The following is a 23,438-nucleotide window of genomic DNA, read 5'->3' on the forward strand; positions in this document are numbered from 1 at the left end:
GCTTTAATTAATATAATTGACTAATCTCGTTTAATGTTAAACTTCGTTTGTGATATTTTATATTATGCTTTTAAGAATTTCTCGATCTTAATTGAAACGTTAAATACATTTTCGTAGCCTTTGAAGTTGAATATTGTAATTTATTCTGGTATTACTTGATCATCGGGTAAAGCTTTATGTCATATTTTAGAGAAACTTTACTAGGCAAAATACAATATGGATCAATAATATACTCTTAGTCGTTAGTGATAGGGAAATGGTAAGGGGCCCACCCGGGACCATCGACAATATCATAAATTTGATCCTAACGAGAGGGCAGAGAAGTGATAAATAGTAACAATGCACTAGAATTATTATAGTACTTAGAATCGTATCACTTAAAGTTGCTAACAAAGCCAAGTCTTACAAGCTATAATGATTAGCTTGTAAAACTTGGCTTTGTTAACAATCGCATCTCATTTTGTACTCGTATGCCAGTGAAAAGTGAAAATAATTTGTTGAAGAGTTAAAAGAGATTAACTAACACCAGTGACACCATTGTTTTGTTGTGTTGTTTTTATCTGCTGCTATTTGTCTATAATAGCGGGTTTACATTATTTCAAATTATTGGTCCAATCCAGCGCTAGATTACAACTGTCAATCCATTGGAATGCAATTCAGTAGGTAATCCATTGGAATATAGTGTTCCAATAGTAATCCAGCGCTGGATTGGATCACTGGATTGGACTAATGTAAACCCGCCATAACTCAATTTGCAGTAACAATTAGACAAACCTGTATCAAGTAGAATTAAACTAATACTAGGTAAAACTCTTGTATCACCTCTATTATTCCAATGTTCACAATCTAAGGTCATTTATATAAATTCAAAAGAGAAATCTAACCACACCCGTACAAAAGCGTTAATAATAATTTATTAGAGCCGTAACCGTATACGTCTCCTAGCACCGAAACAAAAACTTTTTCCGCTCTATAAATAAAGTTGAAACGCCATGTGAAAAACCAAAGAAAGCAATCTCGTTTCGAGATACGGGATACAACCGGTCGGGAACTGCTGACGCGTGGGGGGACGACATTCTCAAAATCGGGATATACAATTATGTCCATAGTGATAATAGTCCTGATTTAATTACCATGTTATATACGCCTTCGTGGTTTGGAGCTTCAGTCTCGGAGGTCATGGGATTGCTGTATTAAAGTTGAAACTACTAAAATTATGTTATTTTCATCAACGAACTATTATTATCATGTGTATAATAATTATTATTTATTACTGTCCTGGCAAACGTTTCTTTGCCATATAAAAAGTATTTCGCCCGTATTATTGTATTGAAGTGACTAAATAAGTATGTCACCATGGCAACGTCCATCGCTATCCCGTCGCACAAACAATGGTCGCCGTCAGACTCGAGTTGTAATAATTTACTATTATTTATTCAACAAATGCACTTATCAATATAATAAGTACTTAGGTAGCTGATTCTCATACCCACTGAATATGCATAATATAACATTTGGTTAAAATCAGTAAAGCCGTTTCGGAGGAGTACGCGGCCTAACAGGTGTCACAATGACACGAGAATTTTATATACTATAAGATTATGTTGTTTTCAAGTTTGGTTATGACAATATGCGAACTGATCTCCTGTCTCTAAAAAGAAAGGAGGATGGGCATGTAAAAAGTCTCATGTAGTCGTGTCAATTTGTCCGTACCGTCACTGGGCGACTTGCAGATTCTGCGAGGAGGACGATGAGACACCTATTATACATCTTCTCCTTGACTGTCCTGCTCTACTACAGAGCAGAAACAGGCACCTTGGTTGCTACGTATACTCATCCACAGAGGAAATTTGTGGCACCAACCACAACCACATCGTTTAATTCATGAGCAGCATTAGGCTGGGGACGGTACTCTAATGCGAAGGAGTCACAATAGATCCACAAGGGTCGCACTGACATCAGGGCTACTTGACCTGGCTTCAGCAAAAAAAAGCCACTGGGCTATAAGAGTTAAACATAAACTTTAATATTATAATATCAAGAATGGATGACACTCTCTTTTACTTGATTCTGAAATGCGGAAATGATATGTCTGTCTCTTACCTCTTCACGCCCCAACAGCGTTACCGATTTTGCTTAAATTTAGTATATAAGTACTTTGAGTCCCGGGGAAGGACATGTTAATATAATAATATGTAATCCCGGAAAAATATACTTCGGTTGCCGCGCGATAATCGGGCGAATAAACTCTTGGCTTAGTTTCAATGATCGATATCGATCGCAGAAATAACTTGACTAATATTAGAGTACGTGAATAATATTTGTGTTTACTATATGATACTACAGGGTGTAACAAAAATAAGTGATAATACTTTAGGGTGTGTACGTGTTCCTTGTAGAGAGTTCACTGTGAAAGTAGCAGCACTGAAAGACCAAAAATTTTTTTCACTTTTGTATGGGGAAACTCGTGACGCTCAGGCCCTTGCTCATACAAAAGTGAAAAAAAGTCCGTCTTTCAGAGCTGCTACTTTCACAGTGATCTCTCTACAAGGAACACGTACACACCCTAATGTATTATCACTTATTTTTGTTACATTCTGTATAATATTTTCTCAATAGATAAAATTGATAAAAAGACTAGCGTTAACCAGGATAAAAAATAGAATGACTGTCTACAAATACCTGATTGTATATCTAGTGAAATAAATACAAAAGGAAAGAACAAGTCAATTATAATTATGAGTCGCTTATCTATTTCTAGATTTTTATCAATTAGTCAATTTAGTATATGATGGTCTATGTCAATAAAAACTAAGATAAAGTTAATTATTATCCAATGTCCATAGGCCGTAGACAAAAAGTATTACACTAAAGTTGAAATAAGGATTTATACAAATTTGATTTATTTCAATCCAAACATGGAGAAGTTGAATATTTCGTCATCGAATATTAGGACAAGATCGAAAATGTAACTACCAACCTTGCGATCGTTTCCAGTTAGGACGAAATTGACGCAAACCAGCTATGCGGATGACCTCCGTACCGCTATTACGATATTTTATGCTCCGTATTAAAATAAACCTAGAGATATATAAATATACAATACAAATGTTTGTAGATTGATAAGGTTCATTATACGGAGGTCAGGATATACTGGTCGCAATATCGTAGCAACCTGCGATGCCGCGATAAGGATTTGCACGATTCTCGGCGGAGATAGAGATAAGATACCTTAGGGATTCTACGCCATTAGTTTTCTAATGAAAAATTGCATTAACAATGATTCTTTAAATTGCGTTTGCGCAATATGGACGAGTTTGCTGCACGTGGATGCAACAGATTATATAAATTGCAGTCAAATGCGACTGTGTTGTTCGAGAAAATTGTATGTTATCGCCTGAAATATGGGGTCTGGGTAAGTTAGCAATTTTTTGAAATTGTCATTTGGTATTTTTTGAAGAATATTGAATATTAATGCTCGCAACTCGGTTGCGTACAAATTCGATTTTCGCGCGGGACCCGTACATTTTCCGCGATGAAAAGCAACCAATGGCCCTATATCCTAGAACTCAAAGAATTTCCGTACCGTACCAAATTTTATCATAATTGTTTTAACTGCTTGAACACGTAACAGACAGGCAGCAATGAAGTTAGCAAGTGTATAATTTTAAACCATGCAGTGGCGTCGTCGTAATAATTTGTTAACGAAGCAATGGAGCGGTTGATGTGAATCCACTCGCACCAATGTCTCTATCGTTTTTTAGATTTTTTACAATATAAAATTATTCAACCATTTAATATTACTCTTGGTAGTCTGAATAGGATATTATATTCATTAAATGCTGTTATTAAATATTAAGTTTTGAATAAAAACAGTGGATCAGTTAATGGAAGGATGTAGAGTCCTCTATAATTTCGTAGTGCATTTCAGGAGCTCGTTATCAAAGTACTGTATTCCCAAAAAGGAATGAAGTGACAATATGCTACGCTACAATATGAATTGGAATTGTTCTCGAATGAAACTCCGCTTTCTACGACGATGCGCCCGCTGCATACGATATTAAAACAATATTACTTAGGAGTTTCGTGCCCCAGGGAGCTCTCGGTGTTGTTGCAGCGTAATAGCCTACGTAACTTGTTAGCTATTGCTAGTTTTAGCTTGTTTTTAATTTCTGGTATAAATGTTTTAGCTGTTTGAGACGATATTGTCATTGTTGGTTCATGTAGGATTGTAGGGGTCAAATTATACTGGTTTGTGTTTTGCATACATTTTATAATTGCTTTTCGAAATATGAATTACATTAGCTTTGCGCTGTAGCTACTATGTATATCTTTCGTTTCAGATCTTCTTTTATAACGAGTCTAGATAAAGTCTAGATATAGATAAGTGGAAACTAAAAGAATTCAACATTTTGTGGCCTCTTTGTTTTAAGTCGACAGATACGACGACACACGAAATAGGCGGAGTCTTTCAAGTCAACGCATACTTTTATAAATGACCACGCATTATTTTTACCGCATCATTATTGACCTACTTCAATAAGGACTTTTTCAAAGTTATAAAGAAATTTGTTTTTTTATGAAGAAAATGTATAACTAGGCGTTAGACACGTTTTAGTCAGGTACACCAAGATGGTTGCATAGAACGTGGTGTGTCGTAATTGCTAAATCCATTTTGATGCGCACGACGACGTGCTATGCTGCCGGCTGAAGAAAGTCACGACTCGATATAGTTCACTGGGGAATTACATGGGTTTTCTTATACACAAGTATGTTATGACTGCTTCTCTATGGAAATATCAATAATATATTATATAATATAGGAAATATGCAATAATAATCATTAATCACAGGGCTTTAGAAGAGAAGGTTAGGGAATTTATTTTGAGGAATATTAATATCTTTGAATTTCTTCTTATTAATATCTTTTTTGTGTTGTCGTTTGCATAAAAGATTGTGGTGTTTGTTCAGTTCGAATCTACACAGCTGAATCGCTGAGTCAGTCACAACTCACAAGTTTTCACAGGTGATTTGTAATCACTTATCTGTCGTTTAATTTCATTTATTAGCTTATAATATATTTTACCAATTTATCGTAGACCACACTCACCTTTCAAAAATTTGTAACATTAGACGAGTTTTCGGATGGAAAAATATAAAATTTTGCATTTGGAAACTCAACCCACTAGGACGAGGTCGTAAGGGACGAGAAACCATAATATTACTCGATTATTGTGATGAAAAAAATATTTAATCATAATTTAATCACTTATTAATGTTATTATAACTGTCTACGTAATGGATATTTAAATTCAATCTTAGTTAAACTTACAATTAATTCCAAAGTCCAAACTCTTAACTCTACATCGCTCTACCACGGTAATAATTCTAAAAATATCATCAAAGTGTATTAATTATCATTTTGCATGTGATTTAAATATTAGTGGATGATTAATAATGTTGATAAGAGATTATGTTATCGGCGAAAATGCACGGTCCGTACGTAACAGCTTACAGCTAGCGCCCCAGTCAGTCCGCGGCCGTCAGTCGGTAGAGTCGCACGTGTACCGCGCTCCTAGAATCGGAACTTTCAATATGGCTTAATGAAATCGTGCACTGAATTATACGGCAGCTAAAAAATAGGAAGCGTTAGAAGCGTCGCATAGCAGGAAATGCGAATTGTGTGATACGAAAGGATTATATGCAGTGAATTGTGAACGATGTTGGCGGTGAAAAACTTTTTTATGCCCGAGAAGAGGGTGGATTCCCCCCGTTTCTCGCGTATGCCCGAAGCCCTGATGCGGTCCATCCGCCGCCGGTCGCTCCGGGTGAAGAGGACCAAGTCCCTGGTCCTCGTGAACGAGAAACGCAAGTCCGGTGAGTGGTAGTGTATGAGAGTTTTGATTATCCCTTGTTTTTGGAGGAGCTCTACATTTCTCAATGATTATATCACTACTACTGGGTATATTATACTTATTTGAAAGTCCAATCGTAGAATTAGATGGAGGTTTTTTTGTCACAAACATTGAAGTGGTGATAAGGAAAATCTAAGAATTAGAATAAAAACGATGAGTATGACGACTCATTTTGGAAAAGCGATATGAAAACTTGCTCTTGTAATTATTAGATACATTATACATATTTGACTATTACTAAATATTTTATATTTTAATTTATTTTCAATATACTAGGAAACTATTGAACATTTATAATATTTGGTCCAGATATTATTGTACCTACCGACGGAAAAATTTAATATTTTAGTAGGTACTACTAGACTTCCTTAGCGAACACTTCGTGGGCACCAGCTAGTTGGGTAATAACTATGACATTAACGGCCCAACGAGACATTGAATTTAAAAATGTATGTCATTTTTCTTTCTGTTAAGTAATAATTAAATGTCTTTAGGTGCAGCCGTAATATTTCGAACCAGCCAGTTATCGTGAAAATACTTTTACACCGTTAATCCACCTGTACAAACATTTAATTCACTTTTGCCGGATCACGTAATGTTTTAGCACGCTAACTCTACTTCTATACAAGTATAATGCTTACATAAAGAGTGGAATTTTGTCAAATGAAATCTATGCTATATTCAGAACAGATTCTTTGGGTGTGTTAGAATTATGCTTTTTTTTGTAATTTTATATGTTCATGTATTTTTACTATATTAACGTCATAACATGTTTTGTAAATTTAGTACGTTTACGTACGTACAAAATCCAACTGTACAAATACCTGAAAAAAGTATATCAGTAAAATGCCAAAGGTCTAATTGTACATCAAGGTGAAGAAAATAAGTTCTTGAAATATTTCAATTGTTTTATTTCAATTGTCTCTGACTACCTTGCTCTACATTTTTAATTGAAAACCAATAAGTTCATTTGAAACGAAATTAAGTTTAACAAAGTTATTGAAAGTGGTAGAGCAAAATATTATATCAAAAGTAAATGTGACTCTTAATATTTGCAGATCGCATAGGTTATAGGCAGTTTGTCAGGCATAGGTTATATCTAGCTTTTCAGGCGTATATAATGGTATCATCAGAGTAGACAGAACTCAGAAGAGATCTCGATACGTTTGAGGTAGTATGTCATATCGGCCGGCGCGCGCCGCTGGTTACTAAGCATAATACATGTTGAAAATGACATTAGCGCCCTACTCGCGTATTCGCCCGATTGTTTGAAGTCGGGGTACTCCTTAGTTTAATATACCTAGCGGAATAGAGAAACAAAGGCCTGAGCAAGAGAGATGTCACTATCAGTAACACTGCGTGGTATAAAAAAGAGACGTGTGATACATGACAGCAGTACTCTTTTTTTGACGTCCAGTCGGCACGTGGCGCACGTTGACAATGTAATCTCATAGAATTCATGTTCAATCATGCTTGTGTAAGTGTATACGTACACATGTTTTTCACACAGATGAAAACCAATTTCGGTTTCGTTTGACAGCTCGAGATTGTTGCTCTATTCCGCTAGGTATATTAACTTCATTGTCTACTCTGGTATCGTAGTTATGATCATGATAATATTAAAATATTCAGACGTCTGACAATTCTGAAATTATGACAAGTCACAAGAGTCAAGATCATTTATGAAACACATGACTTTCAGCGTCTGTCGGTCATATTGTGTCTGAACTATGAATGTTGCACACATGTTTCAAGAAGCGAATACTGTTTTGTTCCCACACAATAATAGATATCGCATAAAAATGCATCCGATAACTGATATCAGTAAGAAAGTCAAAACATCCATCCAGACACCCATCTTGCGGGAACAGTACATTTTTTCGGGATAAAAGTATCCTATGTCCTTTCCCAGGACTCAAAGTATCATCATACCCAGCATAATCGTTTCAGCGGTTTGGGCGTGAAGAGGTAACAGACAGACAAACGTATGGATTATTATTATTCGCTTACAAAGTCAACCGCCGAGCCGCGTTAATTTGAAAGGATTTAAAATATCTTACTTCAATAACATTCAACAAATTTATTCGCTGAAACTCATTGAAAAGTATTTCAAAGGCAATGAAAATTCACTAATTGAAAGGAAACAACCAAATTGATAATTTTCATTAGACTAATTCATTTGTAATCGAAATGTTTATTGGCGTAATAAAATGGAGTGCGATTATTTCACTATTTACGAGTATGTTAGGTTGGGTTGCACCAGAGGCGTTATTAAGTATAGTTAAGGTTAAGGTTATCGTCAAATATGGCGTCTATTATTGACTTTAACTAGAGATTTGAGTTTTGACAGTTCATTTGACATTTTATTGCAGTTAAAGTAAGTTGATGCAACCCACTCTTAATCATCTTTGCAAATGGTAAAACTGTTTCATGTTCATGTAAGGTAAGCCATTTAGCATAATATTATTATCTCATTGCGAACGTCGCATCTATAATAATTATATTAATACGTGAGCCAAAAATTTTGTATCCCTTTTGACGAAAAATGGGTAAACGTAGGTGCATGAAATTTTGCACAGTTATAGTTTACATGGTTAAGGAGTGCATCGAGCTAATATTATTTTGAAATTATACTTTTATCGCACATTTTTTTAACAAATAAAACATTACACAGACTAGGAAAAATGACAGATTTTTGAGTGTATGATAAAAAGCAAACTAAATGTCGCTTAACTTTGGTAATAAACATCATAATCTGCGTACAATCACTCTGAAGCCCTCTATTGCTTAGTTCTAGAAGTAATAAAAGTATCTAGTAGTAGTAGGTAGAGTAAGTAGATAATTATATTATATTAAAATATTTTTTTTATGAAATAAGGGGTCAAACGAGCAAACGGGTCACCTGATGGAAAACAACTTCTGTCGCCCATGGACACTCGCAACAACAGAAGAGCTGCAGGTGCGTTGCCGGCCTTTTAAGAGGGAATAGGGTAGGCCATACCCTTATGGAAGGCAATAGGGTAGGGGATTGGTTATCTAATACTTATAAAAGTTACTTTACACCTGCTAATGCGTAATATGTTGCCAATTTTAAGGCATGATACACACTTTTAATTTTAATATTTATGAAAGATAGTTTACTTTTTCTAAGAAGCAAGCAGTGTATAAAATTCAACTCTTTTATAGGCTGACACAGTAATATTATGCTACGTGAACACGTGAGCATTAGATTTTATAGATATAACGCAATTATTTGGTTACTTTTTCTGGATATTCACCTTAGATAAGGCTAGTAGACATTTTTATACTTTAATTGACCTATTTTGGTTTACGGAAAATAAAAATCCCTAAACAAAGCTTTTTAAATCCTAAAAACGATTTGAAAGTGTATGCAAGCCTTTATTTCTCCACCTGGACTTGGCGCGTGCCAACCTCAAATGCCACAGTTTACGTTACATAACAGTAACCGATTTAACTTGAACCGCGTCGGCTATCCAACTCCATACACCCCGCAGCTCACAACTCCTGGTCGTGGTGGTTACAACGTTAAATTGCCTTGTCCGCTCTAATGAGGTTCTACGTTGACCTTTAATCGTGAAAACAAACGATTAACCGATTAATCGTTTAACGATTTCATTTTTTGCTGGCACGAATATATTTACATTATCAATTATTTAAATCCTACGAATAATAAAAACTAAGGAATCGTAACTCCCATACTATTACCGTTTTAAATTTGGTTCCTACGAATAATAAAAACTTTGGTTCGTTTTGATCTGTCATGTAACGTCAGCCTAGTACCGCTCAAGGTCACCTAAATATTGCAAATGTATTGAAATGTGTACCTAAGGTACACTTTTTTGACAAGTATTGTGGAGCATGTTTTTTGACGGAGTTACTTTTCCTTAGTTTTTATTATTCGTAGTTTAAATTATTATTATATTTTGTGACATTGCTTTTGAGCAATGTTCAATTTTCGTCTTTTAAGAATTATTAGTCGTTTATTATACTTCACACAATTTCTTGACAGCAAGGTTATCATGTGGCCTGTGGGACTCAAATGGTACTTCACTTTCTCAGAACCTAAATCTCTCAATACGATATCAAAAGGCAGGAATTTTTGTATTTGAATTTAAGTAAATTCGACATAGTCACTTCGTGTAATGTGGTGTAATGACATAGATTTTTCTAGTACTTTATTGGCTTTTTATTGTCCCATTACAAGAACGCCTGTTACAATAGTAGTTACTAGTCAGTTCAGTAATGGAAAGCGTAGTGTAATAAATGCTATCAACTTCCTTAATATGTTGTTATGTAGAGAATAGGTGAAATTTGAAGGATTCTGAATATGTAGAGTTTTTTTTTTAGGTTTTTTTTTTTTAAATCCAAGACGCATTTATGCCATAGAAATAAGTCTTTTTACCCGACTTTAGCGGAAGAATGTATAATTGTTTGGCACATTCTGCGGACTGTGCAGCTTGACTGATTTTATCTTTAGAGGTGTTTTTAGTTGAATAAGAACACTGTGCTATATCAAAATGCAGGCGGGTTTTCTATTCTTCTTAAATTACCGCTTGTACTTGTTTTAAATTATCAGTTTGAAGTGTTTCGTGCTGTCAACAAGTGGGCGGATATCTAGTGTTAATCATAAATAATGAATTTTAATACATCCGTTCCGGGCGGATTCCCGTAGGTGTGTACAATCGTCACTGTTCTGGCGCCGAGTCACTGACTCTGTTCCATTTTTAAACTTTTACAGCCCATAAATCGTCAGAAGCCAAACACGCGTAATTGGGCGTAAGTGAATTCTTACGCGCTTCCGAAACATGTTTTTTTTTTTGGGAAAACCGTGACAATGACAAACGAATTATGGGTGACTTGGCGGCGCTTAGTGAGTTATGCTAATAATGTTTGATAGCGCACTTGCTGTTATGTTTTATATTCTATTTTTTTTTGTTTAATACTATTTACAAATTACAAGCATTTAGGTACAGGTCTACTTAGGTTTCTTGCCAATTCGAAAAACCTGTAACTTGCAAATTTAAAAATATGTCGGCACTTGGTCCTATTTGGTTGGTTCTTAATATTATAGTTTCGTTATTGATTCAATGGGCATTGTCCAAAAAAAATCACATGCACTTTTTATATTTTTTTTAGTTAAAGTAGGGTATTTTAAGAATATAAATTAAATAATTTTGAAATTCGTTGGCTAGTTTTTTCTCAATAATTTTTTTAAGTTTCGCTCTGACGTCATCATCGGCGGCCAGTAATTGACCTCTGCAGTATGTTTTTTCCCTTCAATCTTATTTATAATGGCTGGTTCGTCAAATGCAAGTTCTCATTATGTGAAAGCTGATACGAGAAGCTTACCAAAATTTCGAAACGTAATGTTGGTCGAATTTATTGCTAATTTAACACCATTGAAGGTCAAACAAAGGTTAAACATATTTGTTCAAAAATATAAGTAACTAATGGGTATTTTTTTCGTTTATATACAGTTTATATACAGAAAAACGATCACTAACCTTATTGCTCGAAATGTTTTTGTAATGAGCAAAATTAAAAAAAAAATGGACAATCCCAATTGCGGTTTTTACTCAGGTTTTTTCACCACAAGTCACATCATCCGATAGATCTGATAGGTATCATGAAGTACAATTTCAGACATTGTATATTTTTTCTATTGTTCAAATCAGACGAACGGAACACGAAGGAATGAAAATAACAGAAACAACACGGAAACAGTGTGGAGTACTACATTGTAGGTTTATTTGTAGTGCAGTTGTGAGGGAAACCGCAACAATAATCTTAATGGGAAAATCGCTATATATAGACGATTTCCGCCGCACGGAAAATAAGTGCACACTGAGAACTGATTTCTAACTGAGGTTCCCGATTCTAGAAAATCTAATTTCTTTTACTAATCTGTCAGTGGAAGTATAGATAAAACATATTTAAATAGGAAATCTGATTTGTTAGACCTAATGTCGTATGTTTATATTTTTATAAGTTTTTTTCTGTGTTCATGCTGAATGGTTGCATATAGGCCAATTTGCCTGATTTAAAATTTATAAATTTGCGTCAACATCGACCTACTTGCTGCTACTACTCCAATTTTACTAAGGAATTTATCAATTGATTGGATATTAAATACTTACTGCTCTACTTCTGTCCGTAAGTAGAGCATAATTTTCAAAGCTTAAAAATCACATCTCGTACATAGAGAGATCTGGTTGGAATTTTTCCAAAAACCTATCAGTTGTATCCAGTGGGCATGCGGCCAGATGGATTCATTGCATTTTTTAATCTTACTGTATATGAAGATGTATCTTTAATTAATTCATACAAGCTGTCATAGATGTGTGTAAAAATATTAGGAACCTAGTTTTATGCTAAGGATTCTAGTGACACCTAAACGTTTTCTTTCATGGCTATGCTTAATGATATTCAGATACTTACTAGACTCTAAGCACAAAAAAGTAGCTATTAAAAAAAGTCTGGAGTTCTAAACCTTTGAAAATATTTAAATTTCGAATGTAACAAGATAGAGTAAGGTTCCAAACTATCAGTTACAATATGAATAATTCATCCCAGTCTACGACGTGTCAATTACCTATGAAATAGGTTAGGACACAGAGAATACTAAACTAGACCTAATAGAATGCCTAGACGCAATCTAGGCTATTCGACTCACTCAATTGATATGTTACGATTTGAAAACATTCTCTACATTTTCTATTACAATATAATTGTATTTATTTTGGAATTATATTGTTATTAGATTTTGTGAGGGTTTAAAGTTAAAGGAAGTGTGATCAAAGCCATACGAAAACAATGTTCTATTAATTGTCTCTCTTGCCCTAGCTAGCAGAAAAAAAAACTAGTATTGGAACTAACCGACTGTTGCTTTTTATAAGTCGAATTTCATGTAAATAATACTAGCCCAAAAAATAAATATAATTAAAGGTAATGGAGCTGGCTGACTCTTGCTTTTTGTAAGATGAAATTCATGTTATTAATAATGAACTCTAGAGAGGGAGATTCTATGGAATGTAAAATAATAAGTAGGTACCTAATCCGATTATATTTTTCTATGTTTCTATCTAATACAAATTGATTTGTATTAGATAGAGACATAGATGGTTGATACATACGTGGGAGAGCCATGCTTCGGCACGAATAGGCCGGCTCGACCGGAGAAATATCACGTTCTCACAGAAAACCGGCGTGAAACAGCGCTTGCGCTGTGTTTCGCCGAGTGAGTGAGTTTACCCGAGGCCCAATCCCCTACCCTATTCCCTTCCCTACCCATCCCTATTACCCTATACCCTCTTAAAAGGCCGGCAACGAACATGCAGCTCTTCTGATGCTGCGAGTTTCCATGGGCGACGGAAGTTGCTTTCCATCAGGTGACCCGTTTGCTCGTTTGCCCCCTTATTTGATTAAAAAAATAAAATAATAATAGAAAAAAATACTTACATGAAAATATTTGTAGTACTTTCGAATTTTCGAATTTGTTTCGAAAGTACATCCGTGACATTGTTTCATAGAATAGTCTGGAATGACTCTCCGGCTCCCGTGCAATAAGAAATTCATGAGATGTCAGTTCTGGAGCAGCGGTGACCTGGCTCGATGTAACTCATTGTTTATTAAAAACGCTTATTTATGCACTTTTATTATTGGAACTAGAAAAGTGGTTGTGGTAACATCCAAAGTGGAGGTAAAATTGTGTGATAGAGAAAAATAAAGTATCCATTACACGCTCATGCAAGCGACAGTCAATCACGCCAATCATGAATTATGTTTCACTGATAGTGACTGATGGACTGACGAATGGTATTAGTCACTCAATTCTCTTCAGTTTTATGTAAGTCAAAGCCAAAGTTTTCAAAGGTATACGTTTCTAATTTTTTTCCTATTGATGTGACAACTACTAAGTGACAACACTCACTCAAAATTCATGACTGATGGTTGCATGAAGCAAAAATCAAAATATCCAGATTTTCGTCAACCAACTTCATGCAACCGTCTGTCACACTCTTACACGGTAGGTTATCCATCAGTTACAACCATGACTGTGGTAAAAATGACAGCAAAACCTACCGTGTAGTGGATGCCTAAGCATTTACTACTTACGGGACTTAACGCTTAGAACTTAGAAGTAAAAAATAATGTTTTTTCCTCATTAAATTGGTAACATAATATTATATCACCATTTTTAATATTCCACCATGATTGCCACCAAGATTAGTGGGTTGCTACCGACAGCATCACAATCGACTTTGATCTTGGGCAAATATAGGCAAGTATTTCATATACCACGATACCTTCCGAAGTTCCGATATACATTCGTAATCGCCCTTATAGTGGCCGATGCTGCGTAAACATTATTAGAACTAGACAGTTTTGTTTTCGTCGTTTGGTAGCTTGACTAACGCTTTGTACATTGTATTATTTAAAAAAAAACTTTGAATATATCCGCTCGCGCTTATGTTTTAGCCTTTAGGAGCGAGAAACATCTCAGGTTGAAATTTATTGGGGCTAGGAGCTTGTTATTGAAAAGGTTTCGTAGGATATATTGCGGTGGCGTATCCCATTGCACCTCCGGGATCTGTCGGGTCAATTGGGGGTGACGGGCTGTATGTAATGGGAGCTTAACTCGATTTGCCGAGCTAAAAGTTTCGGGGGTGGATATCAATTCTGATGTGCTGTTTATGATTACGATGGGAGTTTGGATGGAGTTTTAGGGAATGTATAATAATTGTGTTTGACAGTTTTGTTTTATGATTGTTTCGGGATCATGATTTAATAATAATGTAAAACTAGTGCATTTAAAAAAATGTATTTCTCGGGAACCGTAACCTTAAAAAATCCTATGACCTATGTCTCAGGAGTCAGGACTCTATGTATCAGCATACCAAACTTCATCAAAGTCGCTTCAGCGGTTTAAGCGTGAACAGGTAACCGACAGTCAGACCCACTTTCGCATTTATGGATTGCGGCAAGTTAAGTAAAGAGCTAAGTAAAAGATTGTATATTAGGCTCAACAGGAAAGGGCTTTAGTGGCCGTAATAAGAAATCTAGACTAATGAAAGTGCAGTTGATTGATATTTGTAGGTTCTAGGTACTATTAGGGGAGCCCAGGGTGCTATTCGTGTAGTCTCTCGAGACTTCATGGAGATCTAGTAGGTTTTTTACAAATTAGGTAAAACTGATAAAAAAATAATTAGAACGTTTTTTATTTTAGCGGTGAGTTCAGAAACTGCAGCCATTTTAAAGCTATGAAAAAGAAAATATATTCAGAAAATTGCTTATTTAGGTAAATTATAACAAGATTTTAGATAACAAAGACTAAATCATTTAGTTTAATACAACATAAAATATATTCTGATCATGATAACTAGACACATGTCGGAAGCCTATACAATATACAAGCTTAATCTGACACGCTCGAGCTGGTCGCAAAATTCCCTCTTGCCCATCCTAACTATACCATGTCTCTAGGTACCTATTTCTATGTCCTACTCTCGACAATGTCAATGAAAAATTCCTGATTGGCCACAGACAACATCGCAGTGTAAGTGATTGGTTACGGGGACAATTATTGTGTCTTGAAGATTGAATTCTTCATTTAATTTGGATTAACTTGATAGAACTATGTTTAAAATTAAATTGTCTCGTCTTTATCGATTTTTGACGTGGGAGTAGGGTTGCCAGGTCGCTTAGCCAAAAAGCCGGACAAAGGAGCCAGCTTGGCCGGATATTTGTACAAACAAGTCCTGCTATCGAGTACTTAGAATCTGAACTCAGTGTAGGATACGTTCGTAATTTTCTGTTTTATTAAAAACAATTTTACATACAATTTTACATTTTATTAGGTGTAAAACCTTCTAAAAATAGTAGATTTTCATATAAAATTATCGATTCAAAGCTCTACAAAAGCCGGACTCCTCTTAATTTTGGCCGGACAAGCAATCAAAAAGCCTGACTGTCCTGCTTTATCCGGACGCCTGGCAACCCTACGTTGGAGAGACATGCTTCGGCACGAATGGGCCGGCTCGACCGGAGAAATACCACGGGCTCACAGAAAACCAGCGTGAAACAGCACTTGCGCTGTGTTTCGCCGAGTGAGTGAGTTTACCAGAGGTCCATTAATCCCCTACCCTTTTGCCTTCCCTACCCTCCCCTATTCCCTTCCCTACCCTCCCCTATTCCCTCTTAAAAGGCCGGCAACGCACCTGCAGCTCTTCTGATGCTGCGAGTGTCCATAGGCGACGGAAGTTGCTTTCAATCAGGTGACCCGTATGCTCGTTTCCCCCTTATTTCATAAAAAAATCGATGAATATTAAAATTGTTAAGTCGTCGTTAAATATAGTTTTAGTAGAGTTTTTCTGCGTAATAAAATGTTGCTATAATAATAATTTAACCATGAATTATAAAGTAAATATTATAATATAATAATTATTATCATATTTTATCAGTCGTTGATAATTAATATATTTTAGTTTATCGTGATTATAGCTTTAGCTATAAACAGATATGACTAACTGCACGATTTCCAAAGAACTGTTAAACGTTTTATTAATCATTGGTAAGTATTAAAAATACTGTAATTCTAAGTAAAAACATAGATTTTTATCTGCAGTTTCTTATAGTACCTACTTGTTATAAGCTGATTTTCCTTAGATGTTCTTCACCTCTTGACTATAACAATAAAAAAACTTTTAGCTACAAGAACTACATTTGATATTTCGTTTCTACTGGTTCTATTCGAAGTCACGATAAGTTTTTTGCTCGCTTAGCTCAGATGTTGTCGAACAAAATTTAAAACTTACTTTTAAGCAATAATGTTTACTGTAAGTATACTTACCTACTTTATAACGTCACAACTTTAGTTGTTTAAATATCCGGCCCATATAGCTATTCTTTCACAAATACTAATTAAGTAAATGTCATAATTAGTATTTGTTTCGATTCCCGATTCCCGATCCAGCCGAATCTGAAAACGTTTTTTGACGATTTTTATTCTGATATTTTGGTAAGCCAAATGTAACACAAAATGCCAAAAACGTGTCACGTACGGCGTACCTAATGTGTGGACATTCTTACCACAAATCTATATATATATAATAAAAAATAATTGTAAAAGCTGCACCACCGCTTGTACTAATTTTAGTCTTGAAATATTCGTGGAAGTCTTGGGAAGGGAAGTTATTCGAAGCTCACCGGGTTATCTAATAAAATACAGGGTGTAACAAAAATAAGTGATAATACTTTAGGGTGTGTACGTATTCCTTGTAGAGAGTTAACTGTGAAAGTAGCAGCGCTGAAAGACGATATTTTTTTTTACTTTTGTATGGGTAAGGGCCCGAGCGTCACGAGTTTCCCCATACAAAAGTGAAAAAAAATTTTGGTCTTTCAGCGCTGCCACTTTCACAGTGAACTCTCTACAAGGAACACGTACACACCCTAAAGTATTATCACTTATTTTTGTTACACCCTGTATATATGTGTGGTATCAATTGTAGTAAAGTTGCGTTTCTTCAAGGTGCACAGCAATTGCTATGGCAGAAGTCAGTCACAAGCACGTGCCGTTCCTTTGCGGCGAATCGTCGAATTGGTCGGCAATCGCTCGGTGATGTAATCGTTAGATCATTATTTCGGTGAATCGACTCTCGATCGGAATCGCCGATCGATCGAAAACAATGACCCTGCTGTAACGGGAAGGCACGTATCTGATGAGATGTCGTTCAACTTTTTTTGTAAACAGAACTTCTTGTGATATTTAAGAAGGTTTAGCATGGACGTCATAGAAAGGATTTCTTTCAAAAGCAGAATAGACAATGGATTTTCGGTTTGTCCCTAAAATCTATCGGTAGGTATTAAGCACCTAAAATCTATCAGTAGGTCATTCTTTTCTATTTTTACTGTGGTTAACGGTCAGGCTAATCTTCCGTAACCTATCATGTGTTCACTTTACATATTAACCTAGCAAACTCCATAAGGACACCTGTGACCGCGACAACAATAGAATAACAATAGATTTCCAAGAATCCGCGATCAAAGAATTAAAATCTATTAATCGTTTACCATTTTGGAAGGTGATATAATATAATATTATGATAGCGTTAAAGTCATAATTTTCCTATCTTACATTTTCATTAAAAATGCATTAGAGCTGTCTAAATGTTACAAATCAATTTCGATAAATTTACGATTAACTTTTCGGATACTTGCTTGTTTTATTCCTTGCGATAATCGATATCCCTTCGTAATTTTGTTAGGTTGCCCAAATAAGCTGGTGATTAATTTGTAGATGACCTCACTCAGTGTGACTGGTGACACAGTCTAGATATATTTAGTCGTAATCATTGCAGTACTGTAAATAGTCGCCCAATTTACGATGTGCATCATGTGCATATCATTAGTTAGCCGGACATACAAGACCATATTTAACAGGCTTCTGTTCTTCGTTCAGATATTTTTTTGCAATGTTTCTTCAACTGAATCCTTATGAATAATATAAACGTATAAATAGCTAAGCCGATTTAGATGAAATTTGGCGTTAAATTTAGCGTTAAAATATTTTTAATTATTTCGTACTTTTCCAACCTTTTTCACACTCGCTGGCCGCTTTGACCTACTTCGGAAAAAAGGAAATCGATTCGTACAGGCTGGCCTGTTTTTGTCTTGTTTAGACTTTATGTAATGTCGCCCATACTAAATAAGCTGTAGGTTTACATAACTATGTTTACGTAAAATATATCAATACTCTAGAGTCTAGAGTCTAGGCGTAATCTATCGAAGTGTTGAATTTCCTTTAGCCAACTGTGAAGAATGATGATGCCTTTCGATTACTTATATAAGTTCTTGTTTGTTTCTGATAGTAAAAAAATATTAAGAAAGACCTTATCTAATGCCAGTACAAAAAATAAACAAAATGGGGCGAGCTCTAAAGACACATTTTTCAGTTGAAAAGAATGCAGTCTGTATTTTAAAAGTGGACCAATAGACAATAGAAATCTACCCCGTTCCAATTTTGAACTTAAAATCAAAGACAGTCGCTTATTGGTTGACTCGCGTCTGTTCCATTTTTAAAAAGCGTGTTTTTTCTTCTTAAATGGGACATGAAGCCAATATCAAACTTTTGTAGAAGGTTTTTGTTCTAGGTTGATGTGTTACGACCTAAATCAAAAGATTAAACGAAGAAATACCAAGGTGCGTCAGTCTGTCTATCTCAATAGGACTTCACTTTCAGGAAGATAGGCCCTGATAAACATATGTATGTAATGTATGTAGCAATAAATAGTTGTTTAATACCTACATATATAGTTAAGACTTAGGAAGGGGCAACTTTCTGAAGGTAGTCAATTTGTAAATGTATGTCGGCAAGCTTTTAACATGGTGAGTAGTGAATATTTCAATGGTGACGAGAACTCTACTAGGTAAAGTTCGGGGTGATCTCACAGCTAATCTTTTTACCTGGTTGGTTTTATAAACAGACTACGTTCTATAAACAGATTCCACTTAGTAAATGTACATTTTGCTGGTTTAACTAATCTATGTCCTTTTCCAGGGTTTGAAGTATCTCCATGCCACTTTCATTAAATTAATGAAAGTGGTTAAAACATGAAGATGAGAGAGAGATAAGAGACAGACAGACACACTTTCGCATTTATAATATTCGTATAAATATATTTTATGTAGGTACTAGCGACCTGCCCCGGCTTCGCATCGGGTATAAAATATATTATATACACTGAAAAAATGATTAAAATCTATTCAGCTAAAATTGAAAAAAAATGTAATTATTTACAACATCACATTAGAAACCCCAACACAGTATTTCTTTGCTATTTAATGAATGTTATTATACCTATAACCTTCCTCTTGACTCACTCTATCTATTAAAGAAAACCGCATTAAAATCCGTTGCGTAGTTTTAAAGATTAAAGGGAACAAAGGGACATGAGGGAAAAAAGTGACTTTGTTGGCTCTATCTAAGGCTGGTATAAATAGTCAGTACTCAAGATGCATCTCGGTCTCAAGACACGGTTCATGCTCTGTGATTAGTTGGCTGTCAAAATTTGGACCAATCACAGCGCCAAACCGAGTCTTGAGACTGGGTCGTATCTTAAGTACTGACTATTTATACCAGCCTAAAATATAGATATAGATTATATTATCTAGATAAGGTTCATATAGTTATAGGTTTATAACTAAGAAGCGCTCCTCCTCTGTTATGTAATGTTATAAATTGTTTTTGTGATGTTATTATACAAGATGCGCGAACAAGGATGAACATTTTAATACGAAGTAAAAACACATGGAACGGATGCGAAACGTTTTAAGGAAAACATAGGGTTGTCACTAAACAGTTTTTTTTATTAATTATATTTTCATATAATAAATTAAAGTAAATAATCACTGATCCTCATTTAAAAGCGAATTAAGCTTTGTAAATAAATCTAGTTAAAACTTCTGGCCATTCCAAAATGTTTTTCGCAACATTTTTGCAGCATCTTATGCTATTTTTATCAAAATATAGTGACTCTGAGATACATAGTAGACTATATCTTTCAATTTACCTGCACAAAGTTGCAAGTAAGAAATATTAATTTACATTCACAACCCTAGGGCACTTGGCAAGTCGGGCACAATATCGACAACGGGGATAGTAACGCGACTTCACACGGGATGAAATTGGTTTGAGCGTTAGTGATGTGCTTCTATTCCGTCTTCGTCTTCATCGATTAAACTTTAAATACATAATAAAATATAGGTCTGTAGTGACGAAAATAATTTAATTTCGATAACCGATGACATTTTCATACTTTTAATTCAAAATATTATTTTGTTTATGCATATGCAAAATGCATGTTAAACAGCCTTAAACTTGTTGAGATGCATACAAATCGAGCAAGGCAAGGATCTCGACAAATATGGTAAGTGGTAACACAGTTGCATGTTGGCATGTCACAGCCCACATTATGCATGAGATTTAAAAGTGATGATCGTATAATGAATCATCGATATTTAAGTTGTAAATAATCACAATTGCTTGTGCTTGAATGTTGTAAAATATTATAATATTTGCAAAGACGTGTTGCCGCAATAAATATTGTCAACTAAAAATTAATGGCTGCTGTGTTACGTAACATACCCGCCTTAAAATGACGTCCTGAATGTTAGCTTTTACTTATTGTATACTTATTTAGCGTTGTGTTAAAAAACTAAGAACACGTTTTAACTTTTAATAGAGATAGTAAAAATTTATCATAATAGTACCTATTGATAAAGTATTAAAGTATCGATGTTTACTGTAGCCCATCTCTAATGTAGCTCGGATTCTAATTTTCCTGCAGTAAGCACGAGGCAGGTTGACGGGATTCGCTGCATTTAACGTCACGACTTCGGGACACGGCTAAATAAGCTTTATGTTTACGTCAGAGAATTGAGACTGAGGTAGAGTTTCCTATGCAGTTTACAACTTTAGTGAAATGTGGTAAAGCGATGGCTGGTTCAGCTTGAGTGGTTTTGGTTTTATATAATGGCCAGTTTCGGCTTTTTTTTTATAAGAGTTTGTCTTTAACGCTTTTGATAGGCTAATTAATGCTAATCGAATAGCTAATCGATTAACATTGCTGTTAAAAAATAGAGATCCTGTCAAAAGACCTTAAAACTTCGGCATTAATTTACAATTTCTTCTTGAATGTATAGTGTACTGTGTAAATGAAGATAATATGGCAGGTGGTTTACCGATTTTAGTTCATATACTGTGGTATTTAAAGATCCAAAAGAGTCGAAGTGTGTCGACGACTGTACCTCGGCGCGTTTTCATCTACACCCCAGTGGAATTAGTTCCGAGGTCGCAATTCGTCGTGATTGTCCGTTTCCCGTGTTTAGACTCTAACTCACTATCTATCAAAACAAACGAGCGGCCTCCTGTTACGTTCGCAATTGTTCAATCGAAGAGTTAGGGAAATGAGAGGAAAATAGAGAAAGGAAAAGCTGTTTGATTGTATATTTTCTACCACATCTTACGATTTTTACAAGTTCAAGGGGGCCCGGTAATCGTACGTCGAATCTCGCTTTGTCGCAACTCGCAGGCTGTCGTTGACGAACATTATTATGCTATTTCTAGCGCGAATGAGACATTACGGAATCCTAAGGTGGTATTCGAGAAATGAGAATCTGCCCTCGATTCGATGTTCTATCAAATCTCTCGAAATGCTAGTACTATGCTCTACCTCACAGGTGGGAATGCTTCTATGTAATCTCACGTGCACAAAGGCCTGCGCCGGCGCACGTGCCCGCGGCCCGCCGGAAACGGAAGCCATTGTTTGTGCGCCGTAAAATCGCACGGCCGGCGCGTGGCCCGCAACCCAATACATAGGATGTGTGCCGACTGTCGACTAGCGCTGTGATTGTTTAGAGTTTAGTCTATAATCCGGCTGATTAGTTGGGAAAAGTATGAAAAAAGTTGAGAAGTGTAGCATATAATCCAACAGTAGCGAAAGTATAAACAAACTGTGGACATAAACTTAAGGTCCGTTCCGATCTTTACCGCGGCTAATCGCGACCGACAAAAATGCAATTAAAATGCCACTTTATGACAGACTATAGTAATAAAGTAGGATATTATTTGAATTTTTAGGACTATAGTTTGTCATAAAGTGGCATTTTTTAATTGAATTTTTCGGAACGAAAAAAGATCGGAACTGCACCTTAAGTTCATCTCCACAGTTTGTCTATACTTTCGCATTTCTACTGGTGGCCATGCTAGGGCTACTGGAAGAAAGTGAGGAAAAAGTTAAGCCGCATTATACGGCACAAAACAGAATTTGATGTTTTATAACCACAATAATGATAAGGTGAAAAACAAAACAAGTATTCAATGAACTAACATACTCAATCATTTAGTGCGAGTATCCAGGAATTTCTTAAATTGGGAAGATTTTCATCTGCATTTTCCACTGTAAAAAGTGTCAATTACCAGACATTGTTTAAGCTATAAATTGTGATAATATTATTTTATTTGTAGGTACGTTAGGTAAACTTTGTTATATTTTGCTAACAATTTCAAGGTTTCTACCGTTTTTAACAGAACATAGCTTGATTTTCATCAAAGGTAAATCTGCAAGTCCGATACATGTAAGCGACGCTTGACAACAGCTATTGAGTTGTTTGGTTGAGCTGTTTGGCTATGAGATTACATCTGAAGAGTGAAGAGTACACGGGAGGCTCGCACCAACCGGACCGGTCCGACCGGTCTGTCAAAACATACCTACACCACTACACCAAATTGTATAGCCGCTGTGCCACTGTAACGGCAACAATGTAACATACATAATTGTATTATGTACTTACTAGATATTATATTCGTAATAGTGCTCAGGCATTATAATTATAGCATAGCGTATTTTTCTATGTTTTCATCAAAATTCTATGTTTTAAGAAAATAAATAGATGTAATTTATTAAATATTTTATATTAGTAAATATGTTGATGATTAAATTATAC

At 35.3% G+C, this 23,438-nt stretch overlaps 1 protein-coding gene across 2 annotated transcripts in view; it reads left to right on the top strand.

Annotated features, from left to right (window-relative positions):
* The window catches only part of LOC121726977 (centaurin-gamma-1A), a 240,349-nt gene that overhangs the window by 150,656 nt on the left and 66,255 nt on the right, over positions 1-23,438 (top strand). The window contains exon 1 of one of the 2 annotated variants that reach the window (XM_042114642.1): positions 5,548-5,877. The exons of the other annotated variant lie outside the window; for it this stretch is intronic. Within the exon in view, the coding sequence (XP_041970576.1) occupies positions 5,721-5,877 (157 nt within the window). The 5' untranslated portion in view covers positions 5,548-5,720. Of the gene's footprint in view, positions 1-5,547; positions 5,878-23,438 lie in introns of those variants that run through there. 2 annotated transcript variants of the gene reach the window in all.

The sequence above is a fragment of the Aricia agestis genome, chromosome 5 (assembly GCF_905147365.1).
Source record: "Aricia agestis chromosome 5, ilAriAges1.1, whole genome shotgun sequence".
Taxonomy (NCBI): Eukaryota; Metazoa; Arthropoda; class Insecta; order Lepidoptera; family Lycaenidae; genus Aricia; species Aricia agestis.